The 20,662-nt window shown below is 42.6% G+C and overlaps 1 protein-coding gene across 1 annotated transcript; it reads right to left on the bottom strand.

Moving 5' to 3' along the window:
* Nucleotides 1-13,010: 13,010 nt before the first annotated feature.
* Nucleotides 13,011-15,090, bottom strand: LOC113663756 (C-type mannose receptor 2-like). Its single transcript, XM_027179200.2, has 4 exons — nucleotides 14,703-15,090; nucleotides 14,164-14,496; nucleotides 13,970-14,067; nucleotides 13,011-13,875 (listed from the first exon to the last, which is right to left on the bottom strand). The coding sequence occupies exons 1-4, from the start codon at nucleotides 14,941-14,943 to the stop codon at nucleotides 13,765-13,767; spliced, it is 783 nt and encodes a 260-aa protein (XP_027035001.2). The 5' UTR covers nucleotides 14,944-15,090; the 3' UTR covers nucleotides 13,011-13,764.
* Nucleotides 15,091-20,662: the final 5,572 nt, after the last annotated feature.

Raw genomic sequence — 20,662 nt, 5'->3', positions numbered from 1 at the left:
ACACATATACGGGTATTCACTCGTTAGATCTATAACACCGACTCTACAGGCCACGTATATGACGAGAAACACACACGTCACTCGTCACAGTTAGCTTGTTGCTAACAAAAGACAAACACGGAGTCCATCGTTTTCTCCGACTTTGTGTTCGGAACACACGGAGGTCGGAAATGACGTCTCTTCGAGCCCTGACTTCTCTAGTGCAGGATGTTAAAGTACAGATGATGTATTTAGTTATGTAGAGTTTCTGTGCTAAAGTCCTTGTTGAGCAGTAAAAGGTTGTAGAATATTGTGTTTTAGTGTAATAGCTGATATCATGTACATGAGCTACTTACTCATGTGTAATACCAGGACATGGACTCTTATCTACAGACATGTGGACGTGTTACACTGGTGAATTATGAGGCGATACGCTATTGACAACAACCTCAAATAATGATACTTTCTCTTATTCTCAATTCAGATGACATACATTACAGCCTGAAGTTATATGTTTAACTCGCTAGTGTCATCAGGATGAATCAGGCAGGTCTGGAGAGCAGAAGGTGAAACAGCTAACTGCCTGGTGTGGAGCCAACAACCTGTCTCTGAATGTTGATAAAACTAAAGAGATGGTTGTTGACTTCAGGAGAGCACAGAGCGACCGCTCTCCGCTGAACATCGACGGATCATCTGTAGTGATCGTCAAGAGCACCAAATTTCTTGGTGTTCATCTAAAGGAGAACCTCACCTGGTCACTCAACACCAGCTCCATCACCAAGAAAGCCCTGCAGCATCTCTACTTCTTATGAAGGCTGAGAAAGACACATCTCCCTCCCCCCATCCTGACCCTGTTCTATAGAGGGACCATCGAGAGCATCCAGAGCAGTGGCTTTACTGTCTGGTTTGGGAACTGTACGATCTCGGATCGCAAGACCCTGCAGCGGATAGTAGGGACAGCTGAGAAGATCATCAGAGTGTCTCTTACCCTCTATCATGTACATTTGTAACACGTATCCGCAAAGACAACAGCATTGAGTTTATTTTACTGTGGACTGTGGCAGCTATATATGGTTCAAATGACAATAAAAGCTTCTTGACTCTTGACTTGACTTGAAATACATTTTTTACAATGTGGGTCTCCCACTTCAGGTCCTGTGGGTCTGTAGAGCTCAGTAACCCACAGCTGACATTGTGAAAGTGACATGACAGACAGTACGGCTAAGTATGGTGACCCATACTCAGAATTCGTTCTCTGCATTTGACCCATCCTAAGTGCACACACACAGCAGTTAACACATACACCGTGAACACACACCCGGAGCAGTGGGCAGCCATTTTTGTTACGGCGCCCGGGGAGCAGTTGGGGGCTTTGGTGCCTTGCTCAAGGGCACCTTAGTCGTGGCTGGCCCGAGACTCGAACCCACAACCTTAGGATTACGAGTCAGACTCTCTAACCATTAGGCCACGACTTGCTCGTTATGGTGAGCTATGGACATGTAGGGTTCAATCCGAAGTCCACTGTCATCTCTACAGTTTTGATCATATTCAGCTCCTGGTTGAATGCAGTAGACAGTTTGACTTCACCTCTTTCTAAGTAGACTCATTACCATCCTGGATGAGACCAGTGATTGTAGTTTCATTTAAAATTTCAATTCAATTTTATTTGTTTCATTTCAACATCCATTTATAATCTTAATGCTGCAATTCTTAGTGATACAGGAACATCTTCACTTTTATGGGGTTACTGAAAGCATATCTTTGGGCTCAAAATATTTCTTATTCAACTGCAGAAAGGGCTTTATTAAATTCAGACAGAAGTCTTTATTTGCATACATATAATACACCTGACAGTCCTTTCTAACCCATGAAGTGGTGGTTTTTATTAACGCCTAGAAGGCATTTTATCAAGAAGATTTAGCCGATATATTCAGTTTGTTTTAAAAGTTCTGGAATTGATCCAGCATTTATATGCATCCACCTAGGCCAGAATTCATACTAATTAAAGACAAATTATTTTAACTTACAGTGTGGTACCTGCCAAGGGTGCTGTCTCTTCCATCTATTATTTGCTCCTGCATTTGGGCCGTTTTATTTGGCAAGGGGTTTCACTGCCAAAACTATTTACAAAGTGTCACTCAGGGCAGATGTTTCGTTATTAGGTTAACATAGTCTGTGAACTCCAAATCTCATCATGCACCCCACCTACAAACACGGGCCACACTGAACTCCAATTCCCAGAACACACTCACACAATGCCCCACTCACCTGTTGCTAATTACACACACTCAATAGTCTTTTATAGGAGACTTTGTCTGACAGTGCTGACATTTGGTGGATGTTACAAGGACAAGGTATATCATCTCTTCCAAGCCATCACTGGTGCCATGTCAGCCTGTGCTACCATTCCTGATATTTTCCACTGCTGACCACACTGGAAAAGTCTTCAGATTTCCCAAGGTTCCCGATGTTTTTTACTACAGTGTCCTTTATCTTCTGCTGGTCACCAGGGGACGTCAGAGCAGGAAAAGAGCACACATTTTCTGAATCTGCTCACCGGCAAAAAATTGGCATCCAGCTGTGTGGAGCAAGGAGACAAGTCCACAACCTCTTAGGACACTTCACCATCTGTTTTGACCTGTGATTGAGCGCTCACAACTCAACCATTTACCAGGGGGTATCTGGAAGATAGCACTCAAGTCAGTATTTAGTTTCATTTCCTTACTGAGCGAGCATAATGTGATGAACAACACACCCTTGACATGCTCATTGACTTGTGAAAGGTAATGCAATGAGCATTGCTGCTTTACCGAGGTCAGGCTGACCATCTCATTGAGTGGTGTCTGCTTCACTTCAGAACCATGCTGGCTGTGAGCCAGAATGTTAGAACCTGCTTGCTAACAGTAAGTTTACTCTAGTTATTATCTCACCTTATTGTCATGGGTCTGCCATGGATGGAGTTTCCCAATCCTACTATCATCGTCTGAAATACAGCTCACATGCTGATCCTGCTACTGGCTGAAGCACTGTTTCCAGATGCCAAAATTCATCATTGCATGAGACTTGGGACATGAATACCTTGACTGCCTACAGGAATGCACTATTGAGCTACTGCCTGGCACAATGACCCTCCCGAGACAGTCTATACTCAGTCATGGCTGACTGTCAAACTATGGAGAAATACATCCAGGAGGCACTGCAACAGGGCTGTATCAGTAGGCTTCTTTTCAGAAGTACTGGCAGTCTATGATGGGTTCTGATATGCACTATGCTGTAGACTCCTGTACTGCCTGTGCCCAAACTGCCCATACATGCCTGAATCCCAAGGTTACAATACCATCAATCACTTTTCCACATCCATGTGTTTAATACCTCACCCAGGTCTCCCATTTTGCCACATCAGGTCTCTTGTTCAGCCATAGTATAGTATTCTACAATTTGTCTCAATCTATCTTGTCAGTCTAATATCCATATATAATTCAGAGTTCAACGCTTGGGTCAAATAAGCAAACAAAAAGAATGGCCTGTTCTGGTACATGTTCTGTGACCAAGTTCCTGCTATGGGCATAATATGCCTACTTCACTCTGTCTGCCATCTCACCCTGTTCCACTATGGGCTCTTTCCATGCTTCATTTATTCTCCAGGAACACAACCCCCACTGAATCTCTGGTGGTTTGTGAGAACACATCCAGGTTAAACCAGTCCGTGACCTCCTGTGATTGCATCTTGGACTGCAAATATGGCTGCACTGGACTCCACTTCCCAGACCACACACTCACCGCCTCTCTGTCACCAGACTCTTAATGAAACTTCCCAATTATTCTCATTTAAAATTTGATACCTCCCACAGGTCTCAAAAAAGTTGACACGAGCAAATAAATGGCTGAAAAATCAAAGAAATTTTGAACAGATTCAGCTGGAAGAACATCCAGCAACTAATGATGTTAATTGATATCAGGTCTGTAACATTATTAGCTATAAAAGGGATGTCTTAGAGCCTTATTGTGGTGTAGGGGTTTGCGTGCCTGAATGATCCTAGGAGCTATGTTGTCTGGGGCTTTCTGCCCCTGGTAGGGTCTCCCAAGGCAAACAGGTCCTAGGTGACAGGCCAGACAAAGAGCGGTTCAAAAACCCTTATGAAGAAAATTATAACAAGGTCCGTGACGTCGCCCGGTATGGCGCAACCGGGGCCCCACCCTGGAGCCAGGCCCGGGGTTGGGGCTCGCATGCGAGCGCCTGGTGGCTGGGTCTTACCCCACGGGGCCCGGCCGGGCTCAGCCCGAAGGAGCGACGTGGGGCCGATCTCCTGTGGGCCCACCACCTGCAGGAGAAACCGTAAGGGGCTGGTGCAATGTGGATTGGGTGGCAGTCGAAGGCGGGTGCCTCGGCGACCCAATCTCTGGACACGGAATCTGACTCTAGGGACATGGAATGTCACCTCGCTGGGGGGGGAAGGAGCCTGAGCTGGTGCGGGAGGTTGAGAGATACCGACTAGAGATAGTTGGGCTCGCCTCCACGCACAGCTTGGGCTCTGGAACCCAACTCCTTGAGAGAGGCTGGACTCTCTACTACTCTGGAGTTGCCCGCGGTGAGAGGCGGCGGGCTGGTGTGGGCTTGCTCATAGCCCCCCAGCTCAGCAGCCATGTGTTGGAGTTCACCCCGGTGAACGAGAGGGTCGTTTCCCTGCGCCTTCGGGTCGGGGAGAGGTCTCTCACTGTTATTTGTGCTTATGGGCCAAATGGCACTGTAGAGTACCCGACCTTCTTGGCGTCTCTGGGAGGGGTGCTAGAAAGTGCCCTGACTGGGGACTCCGTCGTTCTACTGGGGGACTTCAACGCTCACGTGGGCAGCGACAGTGACACCTGGAGGGGCGTGATTGGGAGGAACGGCCCCCCCGAACTGAACCCGAGTGGTGTTCTATTGTTGGACTTCTGTGCTAGTCACAGTTTGTCCATAACAAACACCATGTTCAAGCATAAGGGTGTCCATCAGTACACATGGCACCAGGACACCCTAGGTCGGAAGTCGATGATCGACTTTGTGGTTGTTTCATCTGACCTCCGGCCATATGTCTTGGACACTAGGGTAAAGAGAGGGGCGGAGCTGTCAACTGATCACCACCTGGTGGTGAGTTAGGTCCGATGGCAGGGGAGGAAGTTACCGGAGGGCCAAGCGAGCTTCAGCCCGGGTGGTTGCAGAAGCAAAAACTCGGGTCTGGAAGGAGTTTGGTGAGGCCATGGAGAAGGACTATCGGTTGGCCTCGAAGAAATTCTGGCAAACCGTCCGGCGTCTCAGGAGGGGGAAGCAGTGCCCTGCTCACACTGTTTACAGTGGGAGTGGGAATCTGCTGACTTTGACTGGTGACATCCTCGGACGGTGGAAGGAGTACTTCGAGGATCTCCTCAACCCCACCAACATGTCTTCCATTGAGGAAGCAGAGGCGAAGGGCTCGGTTGTGGACTCGTCGATCCCCCAAGCTGAGGTCACTGAGGTAGTTGAGAAGCTCCTCAGTGGCAAGGTACCGGGGGTGGATGAGATCCGCCCTGAGTACCTTAAGTCTCTGGATGTTGTGGAGCTGTCTTGGCTGACACGCCTCTGCAACATCGTGTGGCGGTTGGGGACAGTGCCTCTGGACTGGCAGACTGGGGTGGTGGTCCCTCTGTTTAAGAAGGGGGACCGGAGGGTGTGTTCCAACTATAGGGGGATCACACTCCTCAGCCTCCCGGAAAAGTCTATGCCAGGGTACTGGAGAGGAGAATTCGGCCGATAGTTGAACCTCGGATTCAAAAGGAACAATGCGGGTTTCGTCCTGGTCGTGGAACACTGGACCATCTCTATACCCTCACCAGGTTGCTGGAGGGTTCATGGGAGTTTGTCCAACCAGTCCACATGTGTTTTGTGGATCTGGAGAAGGCATTTGACTGTGTCCCTCGTGATGACCTGTGGGGGGTGCTCTGGGAGTATGGGGTCCGGGGCCCTCTGTTAAGGGCTGTCCGGTCCCTATACGACAGGAGCAGGAGTTTGGTTCGCATTGCCGGGTGTAAGTCAGACTTGTTCCCGGTGCATGTTGGACTCCGGCAGGGCTGCCCTTTGTCACCGGTCCTGTTCATTATTTATATGGACAGGATTTCTAGGCGCAGTCGGGGGCCGGAGGGAGTCAGGTTTGGGGACCACAGGATTTCGTCTCTGCTTTTTGCAGATGATCTTGTCCTGTTGGCTTCTTCAAATCAGGACCTTCAGCATGCACTGGGACGGTTTGCAGCCTAGTGTGAAGTGGCAGGGATGAGAATCAGCACCTCCAAGTCCGAGGCCGTGGTTCTCAGCCAGAAAAGGGTGGCTTGCCTTCTTCAGGTTGGTGGAGAGTTCCTGCCTCAAGTGGAGGAGTTTAAGTATCTTGGGGTCCTGTTCACGAGGGAGGGAAGGATGGAGCGGGAGATCGACAGGCGGATCGGTGTATCTTCTGCAGTGATGCGGTCGATATACCGGTCTGTTGTGGTGAAGAAAGAGCTGAGCCGCAAGGCGAAGCTCTCTATTTACCAATCGATCTACGTTCTTACCCTCACCTATGGCCATGAGCTTTGGGTCATGACCGAAAGGACAAGATCCCGGATACAGGCGGCCGAAATGAGTTTCCTCCGCAGGGTGGCTGGGCGCACCCTTAGAGATAGGGTGAGGAGCTCAGTCACTCGGGAGGAGCTCAGAGTAGAGCCGCTGCTCCTCCACATTGAGAGGGGTCAGCTGAGGTGGCTCGGGCATCTGTTTCGGATGCCTCCTGGACGCCTCCCTGGGGAGGTGTTCTGGGCATGTCCAACCGGGAGGAGGCCCCGGGGAAGACCTAGGACACGCTGGAGGGACTATGTCTCTCGGCTGGCCTGGGAACGCCTCGGTATTCCCCCGGAAGAGCTGGAGGAAGTGTCTGGGGAGAGGGAAGTCTGGGCATCCCTGCTTAGACTGCTGCCCCCGTGACCCGGCCCCGGATAAGCGGTGGAAAATGAATGGATGAATGAATGGGATGTCTTAGAGAAGCAGAGTCTCTCAGAAGTAAAGATGGGCTGAGACTCTTTAGTCTGTGAAAAAATGCATAAAAAGATTGTATTCAAAGTATTCCACAATGTTCCTCAGTGTCAAATTCCAAAGGCTTTGCAAATCTCATCATCTACAGTGCAGAACATCATCAAAAGATTCGGAAAAGCTTGAGAAAGCTCTGTGCATAAGGGACAAGGCTGAAGAGCTTTACTGGATGCTTGTGGTCTTCAGGCTCTTAGACGACACTCATCACTCATCACTGAGTGTCATTGTGTAATTGACATCAGTACATGGGCCCACAAACACTTCCAGAAACCCGCTGTGTCATCTGCAGATGCAAACTAAAGCAAATCTCATGCAAAAAGAAGCTGTATGTGAACATGGTCCAGAAGAGCCGTCATGTCCTGTTGTCCAAGGCTAATTTAAAATGTGTTCTATGGTCAGACGAGTCCAAATTGACCATTCTTATTGGAAATCACAGACACCATGTCCTCCAAGGTAAAGAGGAGGGAGGTCTTCCATCATGTTATCAGCGTCCAGTTCAATGGGTTCAAGGTTCGTTATTGTCAATGGCACCATATGTGCAGACATCCAGAGGAATCGGAATACCGTTTCTCTTTCTCCGATCAAGTGTTTATGTTAGCAATACAATGTAGAGAGTTTGTATAATAATATGAACAGTGCAGTGCAATATAGAAACAGATTGTATGGATGTAACAGCAGTGCACTGGTAATACATAGACATAAATAAACAGAGTAAATAAATACATCTTGTAAATCTGAATGAATGAATGATATACATCCGAGTAAATGTAAACGTAGAGGGCTGGAAATGTACGGAAGCGTATTGCATTCACTTGAGGAAAAAAATCTACTCTGTTTTTCTGAATTAACGAGTTAATTATCTCAGAATTATGAGATAATTTTTCATGAATAAAAAGTTTTTTGCTCTGTTTTTCTGAATTTAACGACTTAATTATCTCAAAAATATGAGAATTTTTTTATTGAAATAAAATGTATTTGCGCTGTTTTTCTAAATTAATGAGTTAATTATCTCAGAATTATGAGATCATTTTTCATAAAAAAAAATAAAAATAAAAAAAATTAATTGTTCTGTTTTTCTGAATTAATGAGATCCCTCAAAATCCTGCCAGGAGCTCTATTTTAGGTGGATCGCATGGAAGTAAACATGTCCCGCCTTTCAAGTTCAAGGGATCTCGTTAATTCAGAAAAACAGAGCAAAATAATTTTTTTCATGAAGATTATTCTCATAATTCTGAGATAATTAACTCATTAATTCATAAAAACAGAGTGAAAAAAATGTTTTCAAAAAAATCTCTCATATTTTTGAGATAATTAAGTCCTTAATTCAGAAAAACAAGTGAATGCAATACGCTTCCGTAGAAATGAGAGACTCTTGGTTAAAAACAAAAACAAATTACCCCTACATTTTTTTGTCTCATTTCAGGTTCTTTAAAGAAATGTCGGTAAACAGCCTGCAGGGGGCGCACGACACCTTAAAAAGATCAGTAATAAAAGCACCAGAATGCTGATGCATGATATCTGCTTTCTCTTCTCATTATTTACAGATATGTTAAACTTTTTAAGGACCAATATCCAACTAAAATCCACATGTAAGGGTCTCATAAGAGAATATTAATGATGTTTGGATAAAATCAAGTATTTGTTGTTATATGATATGTATGTAATTGTTATTTGTTGTTGTATTTCACCATGTGCTGCATAGACGTGTAAAATGGTGACCAGCAGCCATGCATATGTATGTTGGATTCACTGATATATCAAATCTTGTGTTGTGTTATGTTGATTAATGTATTTTACTATGTGTTGTGTGGAAGTGTAATATAGTGATCAGCAGCCACATGTATTCAAAAAGGTAAAAAGATGGAAGTAATGTTAATTATAATTTATTTTGCCATCTTACAAAAGAGTGTTGTAAGTTCTGAATATTGTGTGTTAAACTCTTGTATGTGTCGGAACTCTGATCCCTTCTCTGGGGCGACACCTCAGCGGTTGGATTGCGATTTCAGTCAATTACCAATAGTTCTTTAGTCAAACAGGAAATAATAATAATAAAAAAAATAATAATAAAAAACTTCACAAGCCTGGATAAGATCAGCAAAGTCTCAGCTTTATTGCAGTCAACAGAAAATCTTCAAAGATAACCTTTTCCTAACATGTCCAGGTGTGGTGCAGTCGAGTGCTCAAACGTATCAGTCAGGCTGTCTCTATTTATGCTCATGTGCCTTTGTGTGCCTCCTTTTCTTAATTTGCATGCTCAGGCTGATTTCCCATTATTTTTCAAGTTTAAGATTTAGTCTCCTCCTATCTATTTTACATAGCTTGTCCCGATTCCCATTATTACCAGATTTCCATCTGGTACCTCCTACTTCCTTATTCCTTTTACGGTTTTCCAGGTTTTCTGATTTCCCAACATCTTTAACCTTATTTCTGTATATACAGTATAAAAAAGCTACTACTACTTAAGCCTGATGCTTCCTGAAACCTGCACATTTCTCTCTGGACTTCAGAGAACATTTGTGTGTGATTTTGGCAACAAAGTCTCTGTGTTTTTTTTCCCTTCACTCTCCACATTTTGGTAAGATATTACAAGTTCTCTGCTTCTACTCTCATGCTAAATGTATTTCTACAATTTTTTTGTTTAGTGATTTAATGTGTGCTGTCTCATGCATTCCTGCAGTTTTTAATACTTTACTGTGTGTGGTCGTTTGGTAGTTTTTGCTGCTTTTGGTGTTCTTTAAATAGTTGTGTGTGTGACTAGTCGTGTCCTAATGGTTAGAGAGTCTGACTCGTAACCCAAAGGTTGTGGGTTGAAGTCTCGGGCCGGCCACGACTGAGGTGACCTTGAGCAAGGCACCGAACACCCCAACTGCTCCCCGGGTGCTGCAGCATAAATGGCTGCCCACTGCTCCGGGTTTGTGTTCACTGCTGTGTGTGTGTGTTCACTGCTGTGTGTGTGTTCACTGCTGTGTGTGTTCACTGCTGTGTGTGTGTGTTCACTGCTGTGTGTGTGTGTGTTCACTGCTGTGTGTGTGTGTTCACTGCTGTGTGTGTGCACTTTGGATGGGTTAAATGCAGAGAACAAATTCTGAGTATGGGTCACCGTACTTAGCCGTATGTCACGTCACTTTAGTGTGTACAGCCACATGTCTGACTCCCTAGTTTGTTTCTTATCAGAAGTGGGAATATGGGAAATGGGAAATGGGAAGAAGATGCACCAGGTTATGCATGGCATTTAACAAATTTGATATGAAGTATCTAATGCATTAGATACTTCATATCAAATTTGTTAAATGTCATGCATAACCTGGTGCATCTTCTTCCCATTTTCTTATCCTAAATTTAATGCTCGATCCTCCCAACATTCTCGGTGCCTTCGCCATTATAGGTGCTTCCAGCTATCAGCAATGGAACTCTATTACATCCTGGATAATCTTTACAGCACTGAACCCTCCAGCCACTGTAGTGGAAATTTTCACTTTAGAGATGTTCATAAGAACCTGTCCTTCTATGTTTCTATATTTCCCATGGCTGGTAGTTATTGTGACTTGTGATTGCAGTTGTTTTCCTAAAACAGCTTCCAGCAGATTGTTCCTGTGGTATCTTGGTAGATACAGATTAGCTTGGCTAGAAGATAAGCAGGCTTCTAAGCCAATGGTTGATGATGTTTTGCTTTTACATGTTCTCTTTCATTTATTTCCTGTCTATAAACTCCTGATGTTACCAATGATCAGGGCCCTTCCTCTCTCATGTTACATGTGGAGTGTTTGGTCCTGCTACACAGCTGAACACGATAAATATGTGAAACCTTTTTTACTCTTGCTCATGCCTACCAGTGTGATATTTTATGTTTTAATTCTCTCAAACATCAAAACTTCCACGACAAGTTGGCGTTGTCGGCAGGATTCCGCACTTGAGGATCGGCCAAGGGCTGTAAATAAAGGATTTAGACCACAGCACTAATCTGGGATCAGGTGCTAAAGGTGTGTTGTTTGCGAGGTTTTCAGAAAACCCGCCGCTAAGAGCTGACGAGCTCGGCGTAGACTCTCTGGAGTGCAAAATCTTAGAAGTTTTTTCGCCAACCCGTACATTCTGTGGTCTCTCTGATAAAAAGTGCGGTACCCATTTACAGTGAAGGGAGTTAAGTCCCAGGTGTCTCAGTATGTTAATTAGCTGCTGGGGGATGATTGTGTTAAATGCTGAACTACAATTCAAGAACAGCATTCACACATAGGAGTCTTTGGTATCCAGTGCTGGATGGGGAGCGGCTGAGATGGCATCCTCCATGGACCTGTTGGTTCTGTATGCAAACAGGAACGGGTCATGTATTGCATGACCAGTTGCTCAAAGCACTTCATAATGATGGGGCTCATTGCAATGGGCCGGTAGTCATTGTGGCTGGTGTTGAGAAAAATGTAGCTCTAAATTGTACTAAGAGACTGGACTAAGAGACCAAAGAGACTGGAGCCTTAATCCAGCTCGGCCACACTACCTGTGCAACAGAATAATTCACATATCCCAGGTTATTATGAGCCCCGTGGTCGGCTCCTCTGGAGCAGATGAGGTTAAGGGCCTTGCTCAAGGACCCAACGTTGATGCCTCAGCAGCTTCTGGGCTTGAACCCCGACCTTCTGATCAGTAACCCGAACCCTTAACCCTCATGTGATTTGAAAGTTTTCATTTTATTCAAATTTAAATAATGTACCAACCTTTTCGGAATTGGGTTCTATTTGTTATCTCAAAGTTGGAACACTTTTGTAGTTTTGAAAATTTACGGTGGAAGTTTCCAAAGAATGACCGGTATAAATAAACTCCCACTACAGATTAATCGTCAGAATATTCTATATTAAATATATAGGGATTATAATTTTACCTATTCCACAGTTTTTTATGAATGGAGAAATTGACCTCTGACCAATGTTTTATTGCCAAATAATGTACAACCCTAATACACAAAAAATTGGGATGCTGGGCAGAGTAAATAAAAACAGAATGCACTGATTTCTAAATCTATTGAACCCACATTTTAACAACAGAACTTAAAAACACATCAAATGTTTAAATCGAAGAAATGTTCCACTTTAAGTAAATTAGTCATTTTTAATTGGATGGCAGCAACATGTCCAAAAAAGTTGGGATATGGCAATAACAGGCTGGAAGAGAAACAGAGAAACAGCTGAGGGAACATATTTGTTCATTTTTGTTCATTCATTTTGATAATTGGCAACAGGTCAGTGACATAAAAATATCTTAGAGAGGTAGAGCCTCTCAGAAAGAAAGGTGGCCAAAGGTTCACCAACCTGTTAAAGTCTACGTCTACAAATTGTGAAAGAATTTCAGAATAATGTTTCTCAATGTAACGTAACATATCTCATCATCTGGAGTACATAATATCATCAGAAGTTTCAGAGAAAAAACTGTGCACAAGGTTCCTGTTTTTAAGACATGCAAAGAAGAAATATATATGAACATGATCCAGAATTGCTGCTGTCTTCTCTGGGCCAATTCTCAGAAAAAGAAAAAATGAGGGGGTCAAAATGGAAAACTGTTCTGCACTCAGATGAATTCATTCATTCATTCATTCATTCATTTTCTACCGCTTATCCGAACTACCTCGGGTCACGGGGAGCCTGTGCCTATCTCAGGCGTCATCGGGCATCGAGGCAGGATACACCCTGGACGGAGTGCCAACCCATCACAGGGCACACACACACACTCTCATTCACTCACACACTCACACACTATGGACAATTTTCCAGAGATGCCAATCAACCTACCATGCATGTCTTTGGACCGGGGGAGGAAACCGGAGTACCCGGAGGAAACCCCCGAGGCACGGGGAGAACATGCAAACTCCACACACACAAGGTGGAGGTGGGAATCGAACCCCCAACCCTGGAGGTGTGAGGCGAACGTGCTAACCACTAAGCCACCGTGCCCCCTTCAGATGAATTGAAATTAAATATTTTTGAAAACCATGGATGCCACATTATCCGGACTCAAGAGGCGACGTACCACCCAGCTTGTGATCAGCGCTCAGGTCAAAAGCCTGCATCACTGATGGTATGGGGATGTGTTAGTGCCTATGGAATGGGCAGCTTGCACATCTTAAAAGACATAATTAATGCTGAAAGGTATGGAGCGGTTTTAGAGCAACATATGACGATTCTTCAAAGACTTTCCAAAAAGTGTTTTTTTGTAAAGCTCAGTTAGCTGAAATTTATCCCGGATAGACGACACTTGTGACAGACGCCACCACTTTCCTTGGAATCTGGTGATTATTAAAATAGTGTTTTAATGCTGTTTATTATTTTATATAATATTATTTTTAATTCCGTGCATTGCATGGAGTCAGTGAGTGAAACGAGGACCATGGTGGAACCCTGCAGGTGGAGTTCAGAAGGAAGCAGGAGGAGAGACAGCAGGGGGAAAACATCTTACACATCATTCATGCTTTCTCGCATCACATAGCCATATTTTCACTATAATGAATATATTTACACAGAACTTTATGTTAGCAACATCAGCATTGTTAACAGCATTGTTTGACAAGAAAATAATTATTTTAGACATGCACATAAAAAATAAATAAAAATGAGTAAATTAGACCCATCACCATCCCTTTAACAGTAAACTACCTCTCATTAATCTTCTCACGTTAGTCACACTTAAAAAGGCTAGAGCGCTACAAATTTACATAAATTAAGACTATAGACTTAGAATTCTTCTTTTTCTGTCTTCTTGTGAAACACCTTTCCATCGGGTTGTTCTTTCCATTTCGCTGTCATGTTCTGTACCATTCCGTGGTCCTTCAGTTTCTGCTTGATCTGAAGAACAGTATTAGACTTTTATTATGAACAAAGACACTAGTCTTCTTAATACGACTGAAATACGGTTGCAGTTGTGGAGGACAAGGCTCACCTGCTCCAAAATGGCCAGCTTTAATGCAGGATCATTCACGTTCTGTTTGGACTGGACCGCCACCTTCATGATTTGTTGTTTTCGAGGGATTACTGCTTCTAGAAATGACACATGCAAATACAAATATGAACACCCAAAGAAACATTCTAATAACAGTTTCAATTGATGTAAAAACAAGAAGGAATCCAACGCACCCGAGTAACAGAAGAATGGCATTAACTCTGTGCACTGTTCATCAGCAGCCTGACTGTTATTTACATAACCACAAGTTTCATTCTCCATGTAATTATCAGGTTCTCCAGACTGCCAGGTGATGACAGAGATTTTGGTGTGGTCGATCCACTTCCAGGAGTCTCTGAACAGACCAGTCCAAGTCCAGCCAGAGGTCAGTGCTCCTATCAAAGAATTTGCTGTTTCATCTTTAACCGAGACCAGATCTGTATGATACGTTCTGCAGTAACTCTGAGCTTCAGACCATGTCAATGTATTATTGATGTAAATGTATCTGTCGGTGCCAGTTTTAGTGTCTGGAAGAAAACAAAACAAATTTCCAGTAAAGTTCATTATAAGATGCACATTCTTAGAAGATTGTAGGTAAAAAGTTAAAGTTATAATGAAAGAACTCTAGTACCCTATTTTCTCTAGGCAATAAATGTCAAAATCAGAGCACAGTTAAGTTTTGTGAGAACGTTGACAGCACACAGTCTACAATGTTTTAAAGATTGTTCCCTACCGTCAAAGCACACAGAGGGGTATGTGGAAGTACATGCTCTATCATTCCAACCAGTCCCATCTATTGTACCACACTCCTGATGTCCATCAGCATTGTTGGGCTCATATGACTTCCACAGTCTCAAACTTCCCAGTAGCTCATTTCCATAGGACCAGCGCCAGCTGTTGACATCATTGTACAGTCCAATCCAAGCTTTGGAAGTGAATTGTTGTGTTTGTTCTTCATTCTGAAATTGGACCATGTCGTCAGTACTTGTGATGATAGCCAGGTCGGTGTGTACGGCTCGGCAGTGAGCCTGAGCATCACTCCATGTTTTTTCCTCCTGGATCAAATAATACTGGTGAGGAACAGAAAAGATGAAGTGGATGACTCCTGTGGAGGAGAGGTTTAAAAGTTTAATGCATTGTTAGGTGTAATGTGTCTGTCTGTGTTTTCCCCTTGTTTCTGTCTGCCGTCTCTCCCTGATGTTAATTGTTTTGCTCCGCCCACTCATTGCTCACCATGGACACTAATTACATTCCATCTCTTCCCCAGGTGTCTTGTCTTTGTCTCTAATCGTCTCTGCTTTGTTATTGGCTCCTGTCTACTATATTTACTCTGTCTGTTCACTTCCCGGTTGTTGGTCGTTGTTTGTGTTTGGTCTGTGTCGTTCCTGTTCAGTGCCCCGATCTGTTTTGCCTGCCTACTGTTTGTTTGTGTTTTGTTTATTAAAACCTTAAACTGCATTTGGATCCTCTCTCACCGTGTCTCACCGTGACATTAGGATTGTGTCAGAATTGTTCGTTTTATTTCATTTTACCATGAAAGATATTTTTTCTATTCTAGGGTTACATGTTCTAAATGTTGAAGGGGTTCTATATCAGACAGTTGATCAGTTTATGAGGATAAAAATCCATAAAATCAGATAAATGTTTTGTTTTAAACCACCTCTGAACTCTGAGCAGCTTACTTACAGCTGGGGTGTGGATGACAAACACACACACACACACACGTCTCTCACCTGTGAAGAACAGGAGTATGTACACATGCTGTTCCATCACTGATGTGTTGTAGGGAGACTCACTAAGAAATAAGAAATGTGATAACAGTCACTAAACAATGAATCTAGCAGACCTGATAACTGCTACAGGAAAACTAATTGACAGTATTATTATTTTTTTGGAAACACTGACTTGGCTATCAGAAAATTCAAGGCATATGTTTAAAGCAAAAATATTTTATCTTCTAGTCCCGCCATCTCAAGGCAGGTATGCATCAATTCTCTGTTCTGTTCTAAATTTACAGCGTTTGGCAGACACCCTCATCCAAAGCATCTTATATTTATCTTATTTATACAATTATTGAGCTATTGGGCAACTGAGTCTACAACACTGATGATATCAGCAATCTATATATATATATGCAGTGCAGCCCATAGGGAATTATGTGTTACTAGACTAGAGGATTTATGGGGAATTATGTGTTTCAAGACTAGAGGATTTATGGGGAATTATGTGTTACTCGGACTAGAGGAGGTGCTTAATGATATCTTGTTCTACACTTCCTTGAATATGGAAATGTCTTTAACTGTGTGTCTTTTATAGTGTCTTAAACTTTGTCACTGATTTTACATAGTTCACAGTTTTTACATCCTCAATTTTTACTGCAAATCATCATCAGTGTGTTTGGGAAGAAGTTTTGTATTGTATTGTAAAGCACACAATATGTGGACACAGCACTGGAGGCTTTCTTTCGTTCTTTGGGGAAGTCCCAACATTGTTGTGCTTATGGCTCATATGGCTGTACTGTCAGTCACACTCCAACTCACAGAGACCAGTCTATTGAATTAACCCTCATGAATTGTTCAATCATATTAAATTTGTCCTGCCATGTAGGTCTACCTTCTTTGGGACTAAATAAATAAGTTCCCTGTCAAATTTGGCCTGACTAAGGAATCAAATGAAGAACATAACTCGTGCTTGATTAGAGCACTAGTGCTTTCATTCAAATGCAGCTAAAAAAAAAATTCACTGCTTGCATTTGCTCTAAGTGCTGCAAAGAATCACCATTGGCCTTCACTTTCCATGCTAAGTAACACAAAAGAGGTAGCAAAGAACTGCTTGAAAAGCTCTAGATGACACCGGTTTGATTAAAGTTAAACAGTATTACAACTGAATATTTATTGATATGCAACTTCTGAGACATATGCCAAGCATCATGAACATATAAAAGCAACTAATAGTAGTAACTAAAAGTAAACAACACGTTAAGTCCAATGCATATAAACCACAAGCAACTTTGTATATCTGGTCTAATACTGCCATCTGCTGGTAGTATTAGTATCGTGGGTATTAGTAGGGTTGGTATTTGGAGGATCACCATAAACTGGCTTTTCTTTAAATAAACTGACTTGGTGAAAGAATCACATGTATTGATAAGAGCCTTTGTAGTAATGGGGTGGGCTTTAAGCTGGGTTGTATTAGACCAGAGGATTCGATCAGTTAAAATGCTTTTATAGTAAACTCTGGTTCTCACAAAAGCCAGTCAGAGTCAGAGTTAAGACATGATTTGACGTTAGGTATGACCATTTTCTTTTGATTTTTATTAAATAAACTACAATAACCCATCTATGTTGGCATTAGCATTTTGCTAAAATAATTACGTACATAAGGCACGTTCGTCCATTCGTCTAGCAAGCCATGAAGTATAATCCTATTTTATACTACTCTATTTGGAGGATATGTCAGGTTAATGAAATGACACACATGCAGCAAGAAGCAGTACAGCACAGATTTACAGTAGCAATCACTTAATTTACACTCACAGAAGGTTTTTCAGAATTCTCATAGTGAATTTTATTAATGATTTGTTCATTGGTCATTTCATGTAGTTTATCATTAAAAAAAAAACTTAATGGTTTGTATAGTCTGTGTTTCTAACACCTCATCCATGAGTCTATTTTTAACTGTAATCACTTGCTGGTGTAAAGAACTCTGTACAACCTTGCTCTGAAGAACATCTATAAAATATTTCCCCATATTAAGAATTAGGAACTAACTGAAGCACTTCAGTTATACTAGTTTATACTAGTTATACTATATCAGTAGAGTCCTGAAATATGAGTGCTAAAAAAACATACCTGAGTTATAAAGGAGAGAAACAATCTTCTTGCAGATCTTACTGTCTTTCCGGGACATTCTATGTTCTACTTATACTTATGACTTAACGCAAGCCACGCCTCCTTTTTACTACTTTACATAACAGATCAGATGGAATTTTGAGAAGGGCAAGGCTAGAGTGAGAAACATAAAGCACTGGGGATGTTTATCATTATGTATCTAGCAAGTAAGTTTCTAAAGAAGGATAAATTATTTGACTTATACAGCACAAGCACAAGCTGATATAATTGGAAATTGCCTCATAGGTACCGGTTTGGGAATCTGCAACACTGCTGATGTTTTTTTATTTACGACAAGGTAAAAATGATCCATATTTAGAGAGTGTATGGTTAAAATTATGTCATGAATCTACATTAAATATCCATATCAATGGATATATATATGTGATTGCACATGTATTCAATCCTCCACTGGTGTGAAACTCCTAAATTAGTTCATGTAGAAGAATTGAACAAGTGGAGGTGAAGACCACCAGGAACTTCATGTCAGAAGCAATTCAATAATGTAGTCAAATAAGAGACAAGGGTCAGGTCATGAAAAAACCTTTAGTCAAAAACTTGAACATGGTCAATACCAGAAGAACTACCAGTGAATCAAAACGATCGATGGGTACGAAGAAAAGTATATACATTGCAAATGCAGGCGTGACTTCTGAGTCCTTTTAAACTGGGGGAGCATGCAGGCAAAATAACTTATGCTAGGTGTTTGTCATCAATAGTCTTGTAAGTTTGGCCATGTTTGTAGACCATGCTAAATTCTGCAATGTTTATCTGATGCTCAACATGAAAGCATACCTCTCCAAAGTGCTAGCTCTAGGACCAGCGATTCATTCCCTAGGCCTCACCTAAAATAAAGACCTGAACAACTGAGATGACAAGCAGGACATGAGATATATGTGAATCCAATATATCCTTTAGTGAGCAGGCAGGCTCATTTTCAATGTCCAACTGTGCTGTGGGATGCCTTTTGCAAGGGGATTGTGAGAAACCTTGTGATGAACCAGATTCAAAAGGGAACCTATCCTCATTTGGGTTACACCAGAGAGTGTGATTATAAATTATTATAAACACTGGAGAGTGTGATTATAAATTATTATAAACACTGGAGAGTGTGATTATAAATAATGCCATTTCCACAGTCATATGCATTCAATTTGGAATTGTGTGGCCAGGAGCACCTGAGAAACTTATAAATTAGCTAACCATCTTAGTTGGAGACAGGGAATCAGGTTTAGTGTTTGTCAGATCAGGGTGGTAGGATAACATATGTGCCTAATGAGATTTAGTAAACTTGATGTGTTCCAGATTTTTGTGGCTTGTGTAAATAATGAATGGGTGGAGGGTTTACCCCAAAGAACTCTCGGGATGCCTATACCATTGTCAAGTGACAAAGGACCATGATGCTACATAAAATACTATAAAACATTACAAAAAAGAACTACAGGATGCAACACAGAACTGGGTTTCCATAGACCTGCACAGTACTACATAAGGTGCATGTGTGTAAACAGTTGAAGACAATAAAGTACAATAATTGACAAGGAACAGTGCAGTGCCTAATAGTGCACAGTTTTGTAATGAATAAAATGCAAGAGGTTAATTAAATATAGTAAAAAGTCTACAGTCTAAAAGAAAATGTGCAATACCTGAGAAGGGAGGGCAGTTATGGTTGGGAAGATGTGTGAACTGCAGGGGGTCCAGTAAAGGTGGCAGCAGGTTCTTGATATGCCTTTCGATAAGCTTCTCAAAGCAATTTATGATGATGAGCGTGACAGGACGATAGACACTGAAGAATTATTCAGCTTGGAGAAAATGACAATGTTGAAAATACAGTGCTGGTCAAGGAAACACTGAAACCTTCTTGATGATGTGCTGGAAAATCATTGCCCAATGCCAGTGACCAGGAGAGGGGATGCCGAAACGCAAAAACAAACCCTAGCCGGCCGGCTCTCCCATCCATTCTATTCTCCATTCTTTTTGCTCTCTGGACAAAAACTGGACTACATCTGAATCAAGTGGACCACTTGGCTGAGTGTGACTGTTAGATGCAAGCCATTTTATTTACCGTGAGAATTCACCACTGTATTTATTGTCCGGGTGTACATTTCACCTGGAGCTAATGCTAAAGAGGCTCTATGTGAGCTCTATGGGACTATTAGCAATCTGCAGAATGCTCACCCTGACGGACTGTTTATTATTGCTCAGTGCTCCCTAAATTCCATCAGCGTGTGGACTTGCTGAAACATGCTGAATATTGTTTACAGTACATGAAAACTTGGGAAGCAGGAGCCACTTCTGCTCTTAAGGACTGTTTTGAGTGCACTGACTGGAACATGTTCAGAGAGGCTAAAACCAACAGCGATTCCATTAACTTGGAGAAATACACAGAACCAGTAACCAGCTACATCGGCAAGTGCATTGATGACATGACCATAACCACACGCTCTAACCAGAAGCCATGGATGACTGCTAAAGTGCATGCTCTGCTGAAGTCTAGAGACACCCCATGGCAGGCATGCAGGTGATAACGAACTACAAGACTCTGAGCCTATTGGGACTGAACACCCTCCTCTGCAACTGGATCCTGGACTTCTTGAGTGGGAGGCTGTCAGTCTGGATCAAGAACAGCATCTCCAGCACCACCACATTGAGCACTGGGGCTCCTCATGGCTGTGTGCTTAGTCCACTGCTGTTTACTTTGCTGACCTACAACTGTGTAGCAAAGCATAAACTGAACCACATTGTTATGTTCACAGATAACATGAGACCGTGGGTCTCGTCAGCAAGAATGATGAGTCAGCAT

Source organism: Tachysurus fulvidraco, chromosome 19 (assembly GCF_022655615.1).
Source record: "Tachysurus fulvidraco isolate hzauxx_2018 chromosome 19, HZAU_PFXX_2.0, whole genome shotgun sequence".
In the NCBI taxonomy this organism is placed as follows: domain Eukaryota; kingdom Metazoa; phylum Chordata; class Actinopteri; order Siluriformes; family Bagridae; genus Tachysurus; species Tachysurus fulvidraco.
Note: the sequence above shows the minus strand (reverse complement) of the source record. Positions and strands in the feature narration are given on the sequence as shown.

Excerpts from the sequence above, each read along its gene's own strand:
- LOC113663756 (XM_027179200.2), bottom strand. The coding sequence starts at position 14,943 with ATGGTCCAATTTCAGAATGAAGAACAAACACAACAATTCACTTCCAAA. Across the intron at positions 14,068-14,163 it reads GCCATTCTTCTGTTACTCGG|AAGCAGTAATCCCTCGAAAA; the intron begins GTGCGTTGGATT and ends TGTCATTTCTAG. Across the intron at positions 13,876-13,969 it reads AGCTGGCCATTTTGGAGCAG|ATCAAGCAGAAACTGAAGGA; the intron begins GTGAGCCTTGTC and ends ACTGTTCTTCAG.